Below are 15,512 nucleotides of genomic sequence, written 5' to 3'. Positions count from 1 at the left end.
CCGCATGACACCAGTTTCTGGCGCGCCCGTCACTAAAATGGCCGCTCTAATTGGTCTCCGCCCTTACACTGTACAGCCGTTCTCGACTGGCGTCTTTCTATTCCCGCTCCGCGTTCGCTCTTTCATCTTTCCCTGCGCTCGTTCATTCGGTGCAGGAGAAGAAAGTGCAGCGTAACCAGCAGGTAGAAAGCGAAGGAAGGCATGACGAAAGCGCGAGAAGAAAAGCATACTGCCACGCATGACGGGCTTTGCGGCGATGGCTACGAGATGGCACCAAGGTAGCGCTCGTCACCCGAGTCAGTCGGTGAGGGCTTCTATGAATTGCGCCCAAGCGGTACCTACCCACGCGCCGGCTCTCGCGGTCTCCAGTTTAGCCAGGCAGTCGCGCGACACTTCGCTATTTGCACCGTGTGGCACGAGACCAATTGTGGGCGCCATTACGCGAAATAAAAACACGTATAGACCTGCGCTCAAATTTCGCATTAGGGAGATCGTAATCGTCAGTGAATATTACAGGAAAGTTGGTAACGGCTAGTTCCTCCAGGATCTTGTCCGTGTGTCGAAACAAAGCTCGAGCCTTCTCCTCCGGCGTCCGTGTCAGACACCACCTGCGTTCATGCCTTCGAGTACGCACCATGACTGACGCGGCCCTGCTAGAAAAAAACATCTGTAACAAAGAAGAGTAGCCTGCCTGCGCCCCAGCACCATCGCTACCGGTATGAGCTGGTGGTTGAGGAGTCGGATAATGCTGTAGGTCGGGCAGTGGCATAGGAGGAAAATGCTGTCGCTCGTGAAGCGGCATAGATGGCGGCAAAAATGTCGGCGGTCGATGCATAGAGGGCGGCAAGAGCGTTTGTGGACGAGGTCGGGAAACTGCTTGTGAGAGGTGCAGTGAGTGGTGTCTGCTCAGCTGCTGGAGGGACGGCTTGAGATACTTGCTCTTGAATGAAGTCGCGGATCGTAGGAGGCAAAACGGGTGGTGGTTCCGGCACAGAAGATGTCAAAGATAGCTGGCGGGCGACCTCTGCACGAACTAATTCCTGAATGTTTATAAACAGAGCAGCATGATGAACAGCAGCATGACTCCAAGGCTTGAGAGAGAGTCGGCGGGCGGAGTGGGACGTCGGGTGTGAAGCCGTTGCCTGCGCAACTCGTCGTAACTCTGACACAATTCGACCACTTCCGCGACAGTATGAGGACTCTTCGATGTTAACATTTGAAACGCGTCATCCTCAATACCCTTCATAATATGTTTGATCTTCTCCTCCTGTTCACCCGTTTGCAAAGGTCGACAATGTCCTCAATGTAGCTCGTGAAGTTCTCTCCGGCCTCTTGGGATCGTGTGCGCAAACGTTCTGCACGAAGCTTTCTTACTGCTGGGCGACCGAAAACTCGGGTAAAGCTCGTCTTGAAGACCAACCACGAAGTGAGGTCGGCTTCATGGTTTAGAAACCATAGTTTCGCAGCGTCCGTAAGGTAGAATGCGACGTTTCTGTACTTGGTACCATCGTCCCACTGGTTATGGGCACTCACTGGCTCATAACAGGAGATCCAATCGTCAACGTCTTTGTCATCTGTGCCGGAGAAGATAGGGGGATCGCGCTGACGCAAGGCACCGGCACAGACCAAGGTAGCCGGCGCCGTTGGAGGAGTTGCAGGAGTGCATGCGTCGTCGGGCATGATGGGGGGTAGAGTGCGACTCCGAAGTTCCAGGGTGGTTGAAACCCAGCACGTCCATCACTTGCTAAGATTGCTGCGGCGCAGGCAGGCTTCTCTTCTTTGTTACACATCATTGAACCACACGTGGGCCGATCTCGAAGATAGTGCAATGCCGGGACGACCTGCGGCTGAGGTGAAGCAGGCGTTAAGCACTCCTGATACGTGGGCCGATCCTGAAAATAGTGCATTAGCGGCTAACCTGTGGTGCAGGTCAGCCGCTATTGGTCAGCCGCTATTGGTCTGCTTACGCGGCTGACCTGTGGTGCAGGTCAGCCGCGTAAGCAGACGTTACGGACTCTTCTTACTTGGGCCCATCCCGAAGCAAGTTAAATACCGGGTAGACCCGCGCGGAGGTGAATCAGGTGTTAAGCACTTCCCATATGTGCGCCGATCCCGAAGATTGTGAAATGCCGGACCAACCAGCGCCGTCGGTAGAGTTCGCCATTAAAGGGCCAACAAACACAGCTTCACTGGTCATCCTTGCTGACAGAGTTGAAGGGCACCGAGTTTTTCTGTTTCTTGAGCTGCTTCGCCGATTGCACATTTGGTAATGTCTCGTTCTCTATGCGCTGTAATTCCTTTTATCTTAGCAATGCTTCGTCGTTCCTGACGTCTTAGAAGCTAGCCCAGTTTTCAGTCATGGTCCATCTCACACAGCACAGCGCGTCGAGAGCCGCCGCCGCCGCCGGCAAGTATGAACACACGGTGCGTTTGCGTCCGCCGTCGATGTACAGCAGTCATGTACCGGATGCAATTAGAGTTGTGAAACGCGAAGGACCAAGATATACTCTAAAAGGGAGACTGATGCACGGATAAGACGGCAAAATGGCGACTACAAATCTGAGTGTTCACCTTCGTTGCCGAAGTTTCGGAGTTGTTATAGCTGCGGAGGCGCAGACAAACAATTCCCATGTGTCACAAAGCTCTTGCGTATGAACGGCTTCTTTATCATTGTTAGAACTTCAAGACCACAACAAAGCAGCTTCGGAAATGTACAGTGCTCAGCAATTGAAACGTAGTACTCGGACCGTGCGACATCCACTGTCTTTTTCTCTTTTTTTTTGTGCCACAGGTGAGCTCTAGGTGATCGCCTTGGGTCCAAATGCAAATGCAATGCATCACAAAGGTTCTCGCTTTCATTGTATATCACGATGTATCAGCTCGGTGTCCCCAGCACCTACAGTTAGTGCAAAAAGCGCCGGCGACCATGCGATTCGAATATCGCGTTTGAGTTGTCGAGCCCTATGCGTAATTTTGCCTAGAGACCGCGCGTATCCTGTCTTTCCGCCGTCCCATCTGGTGAGGCCGCCACGAAAGACGATGGAACTGAATAGCCTAACCAGCTTCAGTCATGTTTCAGCAATGGTTCATGCATCCAGAAACGCGACACGTTAACGTTGTATTTCGGCAACACAAAGCAGAAAAAAAACGACGGAGCATATTAAATCAACGTAGTTGGCGGCCGGCAGCACCTGGTGAGGCCGGCTTGATCGTCACATGCGATCACATTAGCGGCGCCGCCGCATGCAGGCGCCACCGGTCCAAACACATCCCTTCCCTTGTGCCTATGGAGTAATTTGTGGGTGAACTGCGCGAGGACGGCACAAGAAAGGAAACAAACACGAGCATCAACTGGACCAGCAAAAAAAACCCTTCTTCAGCCTATAAGTGCACCGTTGAAATGATCAACACCCCCAAAAAGGTGCTCTGCCCCCATTCAGTAGATTTTAGGATGTAAGGCCAACCTACGTAAGACCACAAATATTCAGAAGGGCTTTCATATTTATATGTCCTTCCTTCACCTGCAGGGAGGAAACCCCATCTGGCACGTTCCGCGTTGCCGTGCCGTTTTGTGACAGATGTTGCTGTTACAGTATCGTGATCATTTTACTCGCCTCTGTGCTGGCGATCAACCTCGCCTTTCTCATCGCCCCTGAAGGAGTAACCAATTTTCTGTGTAAGTAAGCCGGAGCCTCACATTTATTATTCTGACACAATCTGGTCTCAAGGGCTTCCTTCTGATACATCTCGTTAAACAGTCCAGCTGATACACGTTTCCCTATACGCAGTTAAAACACGGTTTCATCAGTGAGTCTTGCTCCTAAACGCACAAGAAAGCTGCATATATGAGCTTCGACGCACGAAGCATGTTATATTTGAAAACTTCAAGTGCGTGGACTTGCATTCAACGACGGCACCAAATACGTTTTTCTTGGGAAACTTGGGTAACAATAACGCGCCACCAAAAGCTCCTTCACAGTGCCTATGGAGGGGTCGATAGGAGCAAGTGAACAATATTACGCTCTGTGGCGCATTTCAACACAAGATCTGGAACTTCCAGGCAGCTTAAGAATGGCTGCATAAAATTTTGCCACCCAAATTTTAAACTGCACAAGAACCCTAGTTTAATCTAGTACAGCATGCACGAATAAAGCAGCCTGTGTGCAAGCTCTTGTTTAACATATGAATGCGTTCGTTAATACACAAGCAAAAGCTCACGAAAATTTTTGTGCATGCAAATACTAAAAAAATTTCCAAGAAAAAAAAATGCCACCATTACGGTTGAACGAAAATGACGCACAACCTGCGACCTTAAAAAATAGCTAAGTGCTTTGGCTTCACCTCCGAAATGGGCGGCTCCTATGGCGCACGGAAAATCCCGAAGGCCTTGTTCTGGGATTTACGTCATATCCGCTAACCACCACGTAACCAAATAACCCCCGCAGATACTGTTTAAGGTCTTCTAATTAAATAATTATACAAATAATGACCTTGTATTTTCGCCAAAATTGAATTATGCTTAGTTAAACTTCACTAAGATTTTTTAACCTCGTTAGCGCAAGTGAAATGTTTTGCCGTTGGGTTTCATTTTCAACAGCACGGAATCCGCAAAGATACGAACATGGCTCCAGAGTCAGATTCTTGATTATTATTTAGAACATTTCTCATTAAAAACACACATTTTATTGACACTTTGCCAAAGATGCAACACCATGATCACGTCAACTCATGCACGCTCATCAGCAGGCAATGCTGTGAACTATCAGCCTTCTACGCGTAAATAATAAGGGACTTAAGGCTTTCTGAACAGATGTTAAATATCTCTGTTACGCCATTCATATTACTATGGCTACTTTAGTCTGTTGAAGAATGTATAGACATTTTTCAGTTGACAGCCTTCTAGAACACTTCAGTGGCTTCGATCAGCGGTAAAACAAAGTATTTCTCTCTCCCTCTGTCTCTCGATCAGTGGCTTCCTAGGATTGCTGACGTTTTATATAAAGTTTTGCCTGCTTTAGTGATCAATATTGCATTTCAAAAAGTGGCGTTTGCATCGTTTGATGCTTGGGGCCAGTCCCCAGTGATATTTACATGGCACACGAAGACCACAACCTTCAAATTCGCCTTGATGAGTATGTAGTTGTTAAAGTGTGTAACTTTATGGAGATTTTATCGATGCTGATGCATTGCTCTGGTGACATTTTTGAGCTTGTTGTCTCTGAGCTAATGGATACATTTAAGGAACACCTGCAGCCGTTGAAACCTGCTCGCGATCTACCTGACAATACTTCTTTAACATTTTTTTTTGTTTTAGGCTGTACCTTTTGAGCATATACTGGCAGGCAGCTCGTGCCGTTCGGAAGAAGCCTCAAATTCGTAGCGAACTGCAACACCTAATGAATAACTATATGGGACGTCCCAGCTAGTCTAATATTGATGAGAGCTCGTCAGGCGAGGATGGTACATACTCAAATTCAGTTGGAGCATGAGAGGGTCCGATTAATAATCGGACAGAAACGCACTCCTACGTAATGTAAACGAAGTGCTAGTAGCGACATCGAAACGGCAATTAAATGTTGTGTTTTAATCTTAGATAAGCGCTAGTTTTATTTTGACGCTGTCCTAGCTAGCTTTACATAAGGTTGAAAGATTTTCACCTGCATATCAATAGCAGATTTATTGTTTTTCTACGCCATGTTTGAATCTTGTGAATTGTGGTTAACAAAAGGAAAAACACGTGGTTACGTGGCTTTAATCACAGTTATCTCAGTGGAGTCACGTATGAACGAACAGTGATTTCTACAATAACGCGCTGCCACTGTGTAAGTGAGAGGGTAGTTTTAGGCTATAAGAATGACCATACAGTGGTTCAATTCAACTTATAGTAAGAAACGTTTGACATCTGGTTATTTAGTTACATATAGGTAAATTTGTACACAAAATAATAGAGAGAAACGCAGACCCATTGCACATGCCAGAACGTATATTAAGCGAATGGTTTGCGACCAAATTAATAAATGCTCTAACATGAAACACGATGCGTACAATTGTCTTTATTGTCATCCAGTGCGACGTGTAATCTCGTGGAATGTTTATGTCGATCCGCTGCACTACGTATAGACAAGAAAAACCTGCGCACGATATACCAAACGGCACCATACTTGCAAATGGATTCTTTCAGCCGTCCATACAGTGAAGCCATGAGGACAAAAGGGATGTTTAGTGCTTGTGGAGGGGAGAGAATGGTGAGTAGAGGTGTCCGAGAGGTAATTACAGCTGCCTCAGAGATAGGGTATCTGGATGCACACTATTGCACACTAGTTTTGCCTTTGTTTTAATTGTCTTACACGTGTACCAACACGTGTAAGACAATAAGACAACACCCCATATATATTTCTGTGTGATTTATGTAAAACCCCAGTTGACATTAGGGTACAGGCTTTGGCGAGTTATCGTGGTTCATAACGGCGCCGTCTGCGTCGCGTACAATTGCCCAGGTCAAGAGCAGGGTAATCGTATCCCCCTTTTTTTCTGTGTGTTTTCCTGTTGGCCGCGCATATATATTGCGCTCTTCCGCAAAGAAAGATGAGTTCTAAGTTAGCGCTCTTTATTCGTTTCTGTCCTTCCTTTTCTACTTTTGTGCACTACGCAAACATCGCCGTTACTAATTCAGTTAATAGTCGGCACTGTGGCCGTCTTCTTTGCCCTGTGTAATAACTATTTTACGCGCTGCTCGCCTCAAGCGTTCTGTTTAATGATACTGTTGATCTCATCTATTATCATAACGAGAAAGCAATATACAGAGTTAATAGCAATCACATTGTATGTATCTGAACAAACGTCATTATGCAAGATAGATGTTAGAAATGTCGAGTTTAAGTACTAAGGACATAGGTAAGGAGTATTGTAAACAGAACTGCACAAGATGCTAAACTTAGCCATGTGAACATGGTAATAACGTATAAAATTCACTTTAGGTAATCTACTTTAGGTAAAACGTCTACTTTAAGTAGACGTTTTGTGTAGAACAATGGGCGCAGGAAGTAATAAATGCAAACCATAACTATATAGCGCGTAATTCTTTTTAAACTAATGACAAAAATATAGGTAATAATTGGCAGTTGGTAACGCATGAATCCCGCTCGTTCATTTGACCTGTCAATAAAGGGGAAAAGTATGTTCTTGCCCCTTTTAGTGTAAAATGACATTGTTTATTCTTCGGGAATCTTTATGCGGGGCCGTCTGTCGTGTCACTGGGATTCTGTTCTACGGTTGCCGTTGCAGGCGAGATGGGTATTGAGGAGCGCAAGAATGCCTCTAAGAATGCCCGGCTCTTCGACATGGACGGAGGCAACGACACCGAAGTGGAGACTTTGGGTCAAGGTTCCGGCCTCCGGCGGATCGGCGCGAGACGCGAGAAAAGCATATTCGATATCGAGGAGCCCGAGCACGAAGACGAGCCTCCACCCATGCCGCACGGTGACGTGTTCGAGACGGCAGAGCAGCCGTCGGTGGTGCACGCTGCCACTGAAACGTCGTTGCCAAGGGTCGTCGAAGCCCGCTTTGCCGCGAGGGAACGTTGCTCAGCCGGTGAGCTATACCCAAACTACATGTATATGACTAATCTAAGCAGAACAGCCGAGCAAGACATGACCCGTTGGACATTACATTCCAATAACTTTAACGTTTACAGAGGTGTTCACTCTTGATAAAATTGCGATAGCAACTATACCAATGCACCAGGTGCCGCCACCACTTGGTAGCGTATAAAGTTTCCTAAAATAATTAGTAGACGAAACTCTGGCACAGCGACCGTTCAGTTGCTGGATCTGTCTGGTCTTCGTGCTTTTCGAACCAGACGTTGTTGTGGCTTCGTTTATTTCGCTTTGTCTGTCTTCACTAGCTAAAATTCCAAAGCATTCTACACTTCTTGTTTTCAAAAATAAAAACAAAAGAATAAAACTGCGAACACGCATAATCGCTGCCGTGGTTGCGCTTGCCCATGCACCCGTGGTCATTTGTTTCAATATCTGGCTGCTGTGCTACAGGTCGTGTGTTCGAATCTTGCCGTTAGACAATATTAAAATTGTTTTAAATATCGCGAATTTATTTTGAAATTGATGAGTCTGCTAAGTCACAAAGTCATTTAAAAGACGGAAAGATGAAGTTTAGGTGAACTCGTCGATTAACCATCATCGTCATGCTGACTGAACCACCCTGCTTGACGTTCGCGTTGACGGTAACGCCAATTTGCCCTCTAGTAATTGTATGAAACTCTATGCTGTGCCCGTCACGCTGCCCGCTGAAGTGGTACAATGCGCGGGCCGTACGGCCGAGTGTGGTATACCACACGATAAACCGCGTCTGCAATGAAGAGCATGCCATGCATGGATACAGAAAGGAACGTGCAATATCTTCACGCACATCTAGTTTCGCAGTTCACGTGATCTGACGACCTTTGGAGACGCAGTACAGCAAATATCTTTCATATATCGTACGCAAGGTTTTTGCGTAGGCTATAAAGTATCGGTGGGTCTAGAATGGGCATGCAGAGACCACTATATATGTGATATGTACAGGTCCACAATGTTGTAACGCTGCCTTTTCCAATGATATTCCCTTTCCCGCTTTTCACGCTTCGTCAGTGCTGAGAATGACGTTCCGTCCGCGTTGTCAATGAGATCAGCCGTTAAGGCAGCGAACGTAAAATGTGAAATCTCTCTCTTAGGGGACCAAGTAACGGTGCCTTTTGTCTTATAATTCTGATGAGCCGTCTATCCTTACGCTGCCATGGAGACCATGAAGGTAAGAAAGAAGAAAAGAGCAACCGAGAGTCTGCTAAAAAGACAATGTCGACGCGCATGATGGTTCACATGATTCGATGATTAAATGTTGATGATGTTTCCCTCATCTCCCTCCTTCAGTATGTCTATCATAATCACTGTTAGCGTATTACGTATCTTGTGGTATCGTATTCCTCGCGCACTTACGTCGGCCATCTCTTCTTTAGCGTCGACACTTAGTATACCCTTTCTTTTTTTTTTGGGGGGGGGGGGGGGGGGTTGGGATTCGAGGTTGTCGAGTAAAGCTACCTCTTGCATAAACTATGACGCGATGGCCTTTTCATGGCAGAATTCCCGGCCTTTCCTTGGATTCTCCTCTTGTTTTTTTTTTTTCAGCTTCGCTTCAAAGCTATGACGTGACATTCCCTCTTGAATTCCTTTCTCTACTCCATGGTCAGGCGCAACAATAAACGCCACCACCTGCCATGACAGTGTTTCGCTTCTAAATACCAGATGGCGGAACCAAAATTAGTGTGGGCCATCCCTTAACCACGTGGAGCACTTTACTTAACGTGCCGCCGAGGACATGCACATATAGCTTGGCCGTAGCCGCTTCCCGTGCGTCTACGCGAGGAGACGAAGTGCTAAACTAACAGTTTCGAGTGAACTGGTATTGGGACTCTGGAGTGCAAGCAATAAACGTTCGCTTTCGGAGAAGGACGTGCGCTCGCCGCCGTCGGCACTCCTCACCAATTTATTTTTTTCTGTTTCTACGAGCTAGCGGCACTCATTAGCGTTAATAACTACCACAGGGAGGCGTGTTTTGACGTTTTCCCTACTTTCGTTGGGGCGGAACATTACATATAGGTTATTTAAATTTGGAGGGCCAAATTTACTTAGCTTCAGCACGGGGCTTTACACGACACTCTAGACGTTAACTCTGGACATCCTACCGCTGCTGCATATCTTAATTTTACTCCAGTTTATTAAACTCGCGGTTAAAACTAACAACGTGGCGAAGATAAAGACGAAGGCAAGCGACACGTCAGAAGCGCTGACTACATGTATACCTAATGCGACCAAATTCCTCGAACGCCGAATTGGGACAAGGGAGAGAGAGAGAGAAGGTTCACATATATACATGGTTCAACACTTATTTTAATTTTTGTTTCTGTGACGCAAACCAGTTTTCCACTAAACCAGTAAATTAAAACTTACGTTTAGGCATTTTTCTACCTGCTCCCAACACCACATGCTTGACGAGCTAGGCGACATCAAGACAGCGAGGTCAGTGCACTTCGTCTTGGCTGCAGATTGTTAGCGAATGCATTCAGAAGTCCTTGGCAGCTGCATCAAGAAAACGTATGAGCCGCAATGGTTCGTGTGTTCTAGGAGGGGATCGATATCGTAACGGCTCAGAAAGCAAACCGTTCGCTTCTTGTCGCGTGATTGATCGGAATCACGCTTTCGTGCTTTGCGCCGGTATAGAGACCAAACAGCACAGGAGATACAAGAAGCGTGTGCGATGATGCGTTAAAGTGATACCTGTGCCAGTGCACCTCCAATCGCTCTGACAAAAAGTTCATGTACCTCCGCCACTAATCTGGTTTCATCATTAAGAGCCCACTTTTTATCACTTGATGCGTACGCGGGTGAAGTGCAAGATAGCAAACCTCACCGCCACCCTCCGTCACCCTTCTTTTATAGGCATATTTGTGTGCACATACAATAAGCCCAAGTAGTTGGCAATCAGCGTTCTTTCTGAGTTCCTCCCTCGTCCGTGTTTATTTTCCAATGTTTTTCACCATTTGGTCTACACCTGTCACCATCAAATTGTAAGCATCACAGTTACCCGTAAAGCGCTTAATTAAACGCCTTCACCAATCTCAACGAGGTCACCCACTTCATTGCGCGAGGCCTAGTCAACGGCGCCGGAGTCACTGGAGACGGGTTGGGCACCAGGGACAATCTGACCACTTATGACGACCTCGTTAAGGCCTTTTATCTCAGTGAGGCGGCGGCGAGGCAAGCCCTCGACGTCCCCGCATGGGAGGCTCAGGCCTGGCCATCATAAATTGGTGGTTCTACAATAAATGTTTATCCCCCCCCCCTTAAGCTTCGGGTCGCTTAAATTCAAGTAAGCGTGCTGGATCTGCATGTATTTCTCTATTATTAAAGAGGCTATGCTATAGCTACAGAAAGGCTGGTTTCAGACGCCGCATATGCAACCTGGAATATTTCTTTAGCTTTCTTAATTTCTCTGTAATGGTATGTTTATATTACGTATTTCGAAGGTAAGACATTCGTATTCGCAGCCAACTTCATTTCATCATATTTTTCTAGAATGTTTTTGTTCAGCAATATTCATCATTAAAATTGGTAGTCTATGCTAATTTCGCATTCTGAGGCGGCAGTCTCGACGTGTGACGCAGCTGATTATGTGCGAAAGGCAGAAACCACCCATGTTTCTGCTAGTCGAGGACAGGAATGCTGCTGCTATCAGCTCCGCCCAGACTCTATACTGACATGCTATGTGGAACCGGCGACTGCACGTGCAGTGCGGTGCAGCACGTGCAGAGAGACATCCATTTCGGAATGCGATGTAAGCGCAACGAGTGCCATTGTTATGAGCGAATATCCCAGAATATAAGCAATCTAAAAGTATGCAAGAAAAATGAATTTGTCTTCGAATCTGACTATACTAAATCACACATAATTAAACTGTATCGCTTGCGCCCTCAATTAAAGAGGTAGTGTGTCTACCTAAGCGCATAAATAATATATGCAACCAGTATTCCAGTAGCTAGCATTGCTTTCATTAACCTTAAACAGACATTCTTGGAATGTCAACATGAACTGTCGTCGCAGCGAAAGTCGGCCAAGTCTTTGTTGACCGTTTTACATGGTTGTGGCCTATTAAAAAGATGGTAATGATCCCATTCCGTCCACATTTTTTTTTTCTTTTTCACATTTGTCTTTTTGTCTCCGCTCTTCCTTCCGTCTTTATTACCCCTTTCCCTTCCCCTAGGGCTGGGTAGCAAACCGGAGGCTTTAACTCTGGTCAACCTTCCTGCCTTTCTCCAATTTCCATCTTTCTCTTTCTCTCTCTCTCTCTTATAGAACCACTTTAAAGGCCCTGCATGCATGTCAGCGCGATGACTTGCACAAGAATAAAAACCGTATGTGTTATAACACGTCTGTGATGCACCTGCGCAAGGAACAGATACAGACAGTTATGGAAGGGAGGACAGGTAAAAGTGTCTTCTTTCTGATAGTACACCATGATCAATACCACGACTATGCTGATAATTATTTGTTTTAGGAAGTTCGAAAATGTGCATCGGTTAGTTGTATTGAAGAAATAAGACTAGAAATGCCGAATGCTAGTGTAATTACGTTTGGCAATTGCACCGCATGTACTACTCTTTAGGTAATTGCTCACTTGGTGAAAACGAGGAACCTTTAATCGAAAGCGGGATTCAACGACACGCAAAGCCTACCGCCCCGTCGTCGTACTTCGAAGGCGAAGACTCGTTCCGTGTTGCCTGGGAAGCCCTCCAGACTACCGACAAACCTCGCGAGCGTGACGACCAGTCCGGCAGCTTCCTCGATAGAGCAATGCTCAGGCACTTAAGCGCCAGGAGGCCCATTTGGCTCGCGCCTACTACAAGTAAGTCATGCATAGGTGTTGTTTCAGCAACTGTGCCGAACATGATTTGGCGCGCACCATTGTTGTCCACGGCAGCTGCCTTTTGATGGGGGCGAAGCACAAGAACGCTCGTGTACTTGATTTAGATGCACGTTAGAGAACCGCATGTAGTGTTGGGACTCGGAGTCGAGGATGACAGACGGACTGTTTGAGCAGAGGAAATGGAGACGAAAAGCTTTATACAATATGTACAGATATTACAGATAAGCACAGATAGATACAGGTAATAGCATACAAGTAGCGGTAAGAGCGTACCAGACCGACGGGGCGGCTGGTGGCGACTCTGTATCCTCACGAGGGACCGGTTCTGCCTTAAATCCCTTTGGCGACCCATCGTCGGCAGGAACAAGGCGGGGCGGTGCTGACGTCACGGGCGCCGCGTTCCTCCTGGTGCAGCGCGCCATTGGATTCCTTAGTTGGACCCACGGGAAGGTGTTGACAGTTTCGTGGAACTTTCAAGGTTCGATGGACGTTTAAAAAATTAAATTATGGCGCTTGACGTGCGAAAACCGCTTTCTGATTATGAGGCACGCCGTAGTGGGGGGCTCCGGAAATTCGGACCACCTGATGTTCTTTAACGTGCACCTAAATCTAAGTACACGGGCATTCTCGCCCCCATCGAAATGCGACCGCCGTGGCCGGGATTCGATCCCGCGACCTCGTGTTTAGCAGACCAACGCCATAGGTGCTAAGCAACCACGGCAGCTGGATGTTTAAAGCTCAGCACAAGGGCAACCACTTCAGACGAACGAATAGGGAGAGTGGGGGGAGCACCCGTTGCTTCGTTGTTAAGCACGCAGTGTGCCACAACAGTGTGTAACGATGTGTCACAGTTTATGTTAACTGTATTTATCATCATGTATGCGTTGTTGTCTATATTATATAATCGTATAGTTATGCTTATTCCCATATATTTTCTTATAAGGAAAAATTGAAATTGATTTCCCATTTACTGTTTCTTTTGTAAGCACCACTTCTCTGTACTTACACATTTTAGTTTAGACCCCCTGTTATTCTATGGCTATAGGAAACAGACCTTGCCTATTTTATGTGCTGTTGTAGTCAAGGGAAGGTGTAAAAAAATTTAGAAAGTCACAGTTTCGCCCGAAAGGCGAAGCATCTATTGCAATAGCAAATTATTAGTCAGCTATACGAAGTAAAACGTTATGGCGCTTTACGTGCCAAAACCACGATCTGATTATGAGGCATGCCGTAGTGCGGAACTCCAAAGTAATTTAGACCACCTGGGGCTCTTTAACGTGCACCTGAATCGAAATACACAGGTGTTTTCCGATTTTGTTCCCGTCAAAATGCAGCCGCCGTGGCCTGGATTCGATCCCGCGTCCTCGTGGTTAGTAGCCCAGCACTATAACCATAAGCGCCATGGCGGGCGCTATAGAAAGTAAGGATAGTAGTTTGAATGACCGTACACACTGAGACATTCGCCCACTAAATAAATGTTACACGTGCACAGGCAAACCCGAACACATCTCACTCGGTAACCAGGGACATTTGCTGTCATAACTCTGGTGTGTGGAAGCGTGGCAGCAGCAGTGCGTGAATTGACCTACGGGCTGTCTCTCGCTTCAACGCTATTAAGCGGCTAAAACACAGCGCACACGAGGCTATCAGCACACGGCGCACTCTATCCCCATCGCAGATCGCTTCTAAAATAGAGCCCGTGCGGCCGCGCTAGGCCGCGCCATACCGTCGCCGGAGTAGAAGAGCCCCCCCCCCCCCCCCCCCACTCGGTACCTTTCGGTACCTTGCGCGCGGTGGAACCGTCGGCTCATTCTCGCTAGCTTTCACTCGCACATACAGCATACGGCACGCGGCCACGCTTTTACCACACGTGAATTTAATATGGAGTCTCACGGCGACGCCGACACCGACGGCGGAAATGCTCCTATAGTGTCCATATAATTGATATGGCAATAGTAATTTATAAAATAAGTAGGTAAGTAAATAAATGAATTAATAAAACCGGCGCGACTTGTGCGCAGCTTCCGTTGCAACAACTGCGCAAGATTTTCGGCACGGTGACCGGCGCTACGGACTCGGCGAAACATCGGCGACGAAGGCTAGCACTAGGACAAAACGACGCGTTCTTCGCGACAGGCTCGGGGCCATGATGGTGGCAGCCGTCAATACTGGGCGCGCCCTCAAGCTGGTTCGTTCCGGGGCAGTCAATCATTCTCCGGCTGCACACAATTTGGCGGCTGCGGCGCTGACGCACAAGCGGGCGTCGCCGGCAGCGCCTTCTGGTGTACAACGCAAGGCGGGCATCCTGCGCAGAAATCCTTCTACAAGCGACTGGGTTCGCATTCTCGTCGTGCCAGCCCCGAAGTTTCGCAACTACTCGTTATTCTAGGAACAAATTTTTGCATTTTTTAGTACTTATTACCGTGTCCTTCATGGCGACCGTCTAGCATCAACGAGATGTTCCTTCATTTGTATAGTAAATTTCTGTTTCCTCTACCAAAAGATTTTTTTTCTTCGGCATCCGGACGTAGTGTATTCCTTGTGACAAGCATACCAGTCGGAAAGAGGAGCAGCACCTTTAGAAGGGGGCTCTACAGCGCAACTAACGCCTTTGTATAGAACTTGAATTCACAGTAGCTGAAATATAAAAAAAGAAAAAAACGCACTTGAAGCATGTTCCAGAACCTGAAGCAGAGACATGCAGCGATGTTATGTTGTTTTAATTTTAATTCGGAATTAATTTTATAGCGTCGCGCTTAATCTCAGCACCCCTCCCCTTACAGGTTCGTATTGGATTAGGCGGTTTCTTCAACCAGGTTATTACAAAGGAGCCTAAATAAGCCGGTGGGGTCCGGGAATAGCGAAGGTTTTCCCGCGGACGTACCGCATACTCTTAGGGTGTAGGCTTCGTCGTCATCCGAAAAAGTTGATGCTATAGTAACCACGTTACACAAATAATAACCGCACTCAATGACGAATCACCGATGTTCATTGCCACGTGAGCAATATCAGGTGCGGTAGATCAACTGACTTCGGAC

General features: G+C 47.0%; 1 protein-coding gene across 4 annotated transcripts in view; it reads left to right on the top strand.

The window, feature by feature from the left end:
• Positions 1 to 14,976, top strand: part of LOC139060529 (uncharacterized) — an 80,084-nt gene extending 65,108 nt beyond the window's left edge. For 3 of the 4 annotated variants that reach the window (XM_070539692.1, XM_070539695.1, XM_070539693.1), the window contains 4 exons: positions 3,528 to 3,676; positions 7,285 to 7,590; positions 12,214 to 12,453; positions 14,496 to 14,976. In XM_070539692.1, the coding sequence (XP_070395793.1) occupies positions 3,528 to 3,676; positions 7,285 to 7,590; positions 12,214 to 12,453; positions 14,496 to 14,863 (1,063 nt within the window). In that variant the 3' untranslated portion in view covers positions 14,864 to 14,976. The remainder of the gene's footprint in view (positions 1 to 3,527; positions 3,677 to 7,284; positions 7,591 to 12,213; positions 12,454 to 14,495) is intronic. The other variant, XM_070539694.1, reaches the window with a different exon arrangement.
• Positions 14,977 to 15,512: the final 536 nt, after the last annotated feature.

This window comes from Dermacentor albipictus, chromosome 5 (assembly GCF_038994185.2).
Source record: "Dermacentor albipictus isolate Rhodes 1998 colony chromosome 5, USDA_Dalb.pri_finalv2, whole genome shotgun sequence".
In the NCBI taxonomy this organism is placed as follows: domain Eukaryota; kingdom Metazoa; phylum Arthropoda; class Arachnida; order Ixodida; family Ixodidae; genus Dermacentor; species Dermacentor albipictus.
Note: the sequence above shows the minus strand (reverse complement) of the source record. Positions and strands in the feature narration are given on the sequence as shown.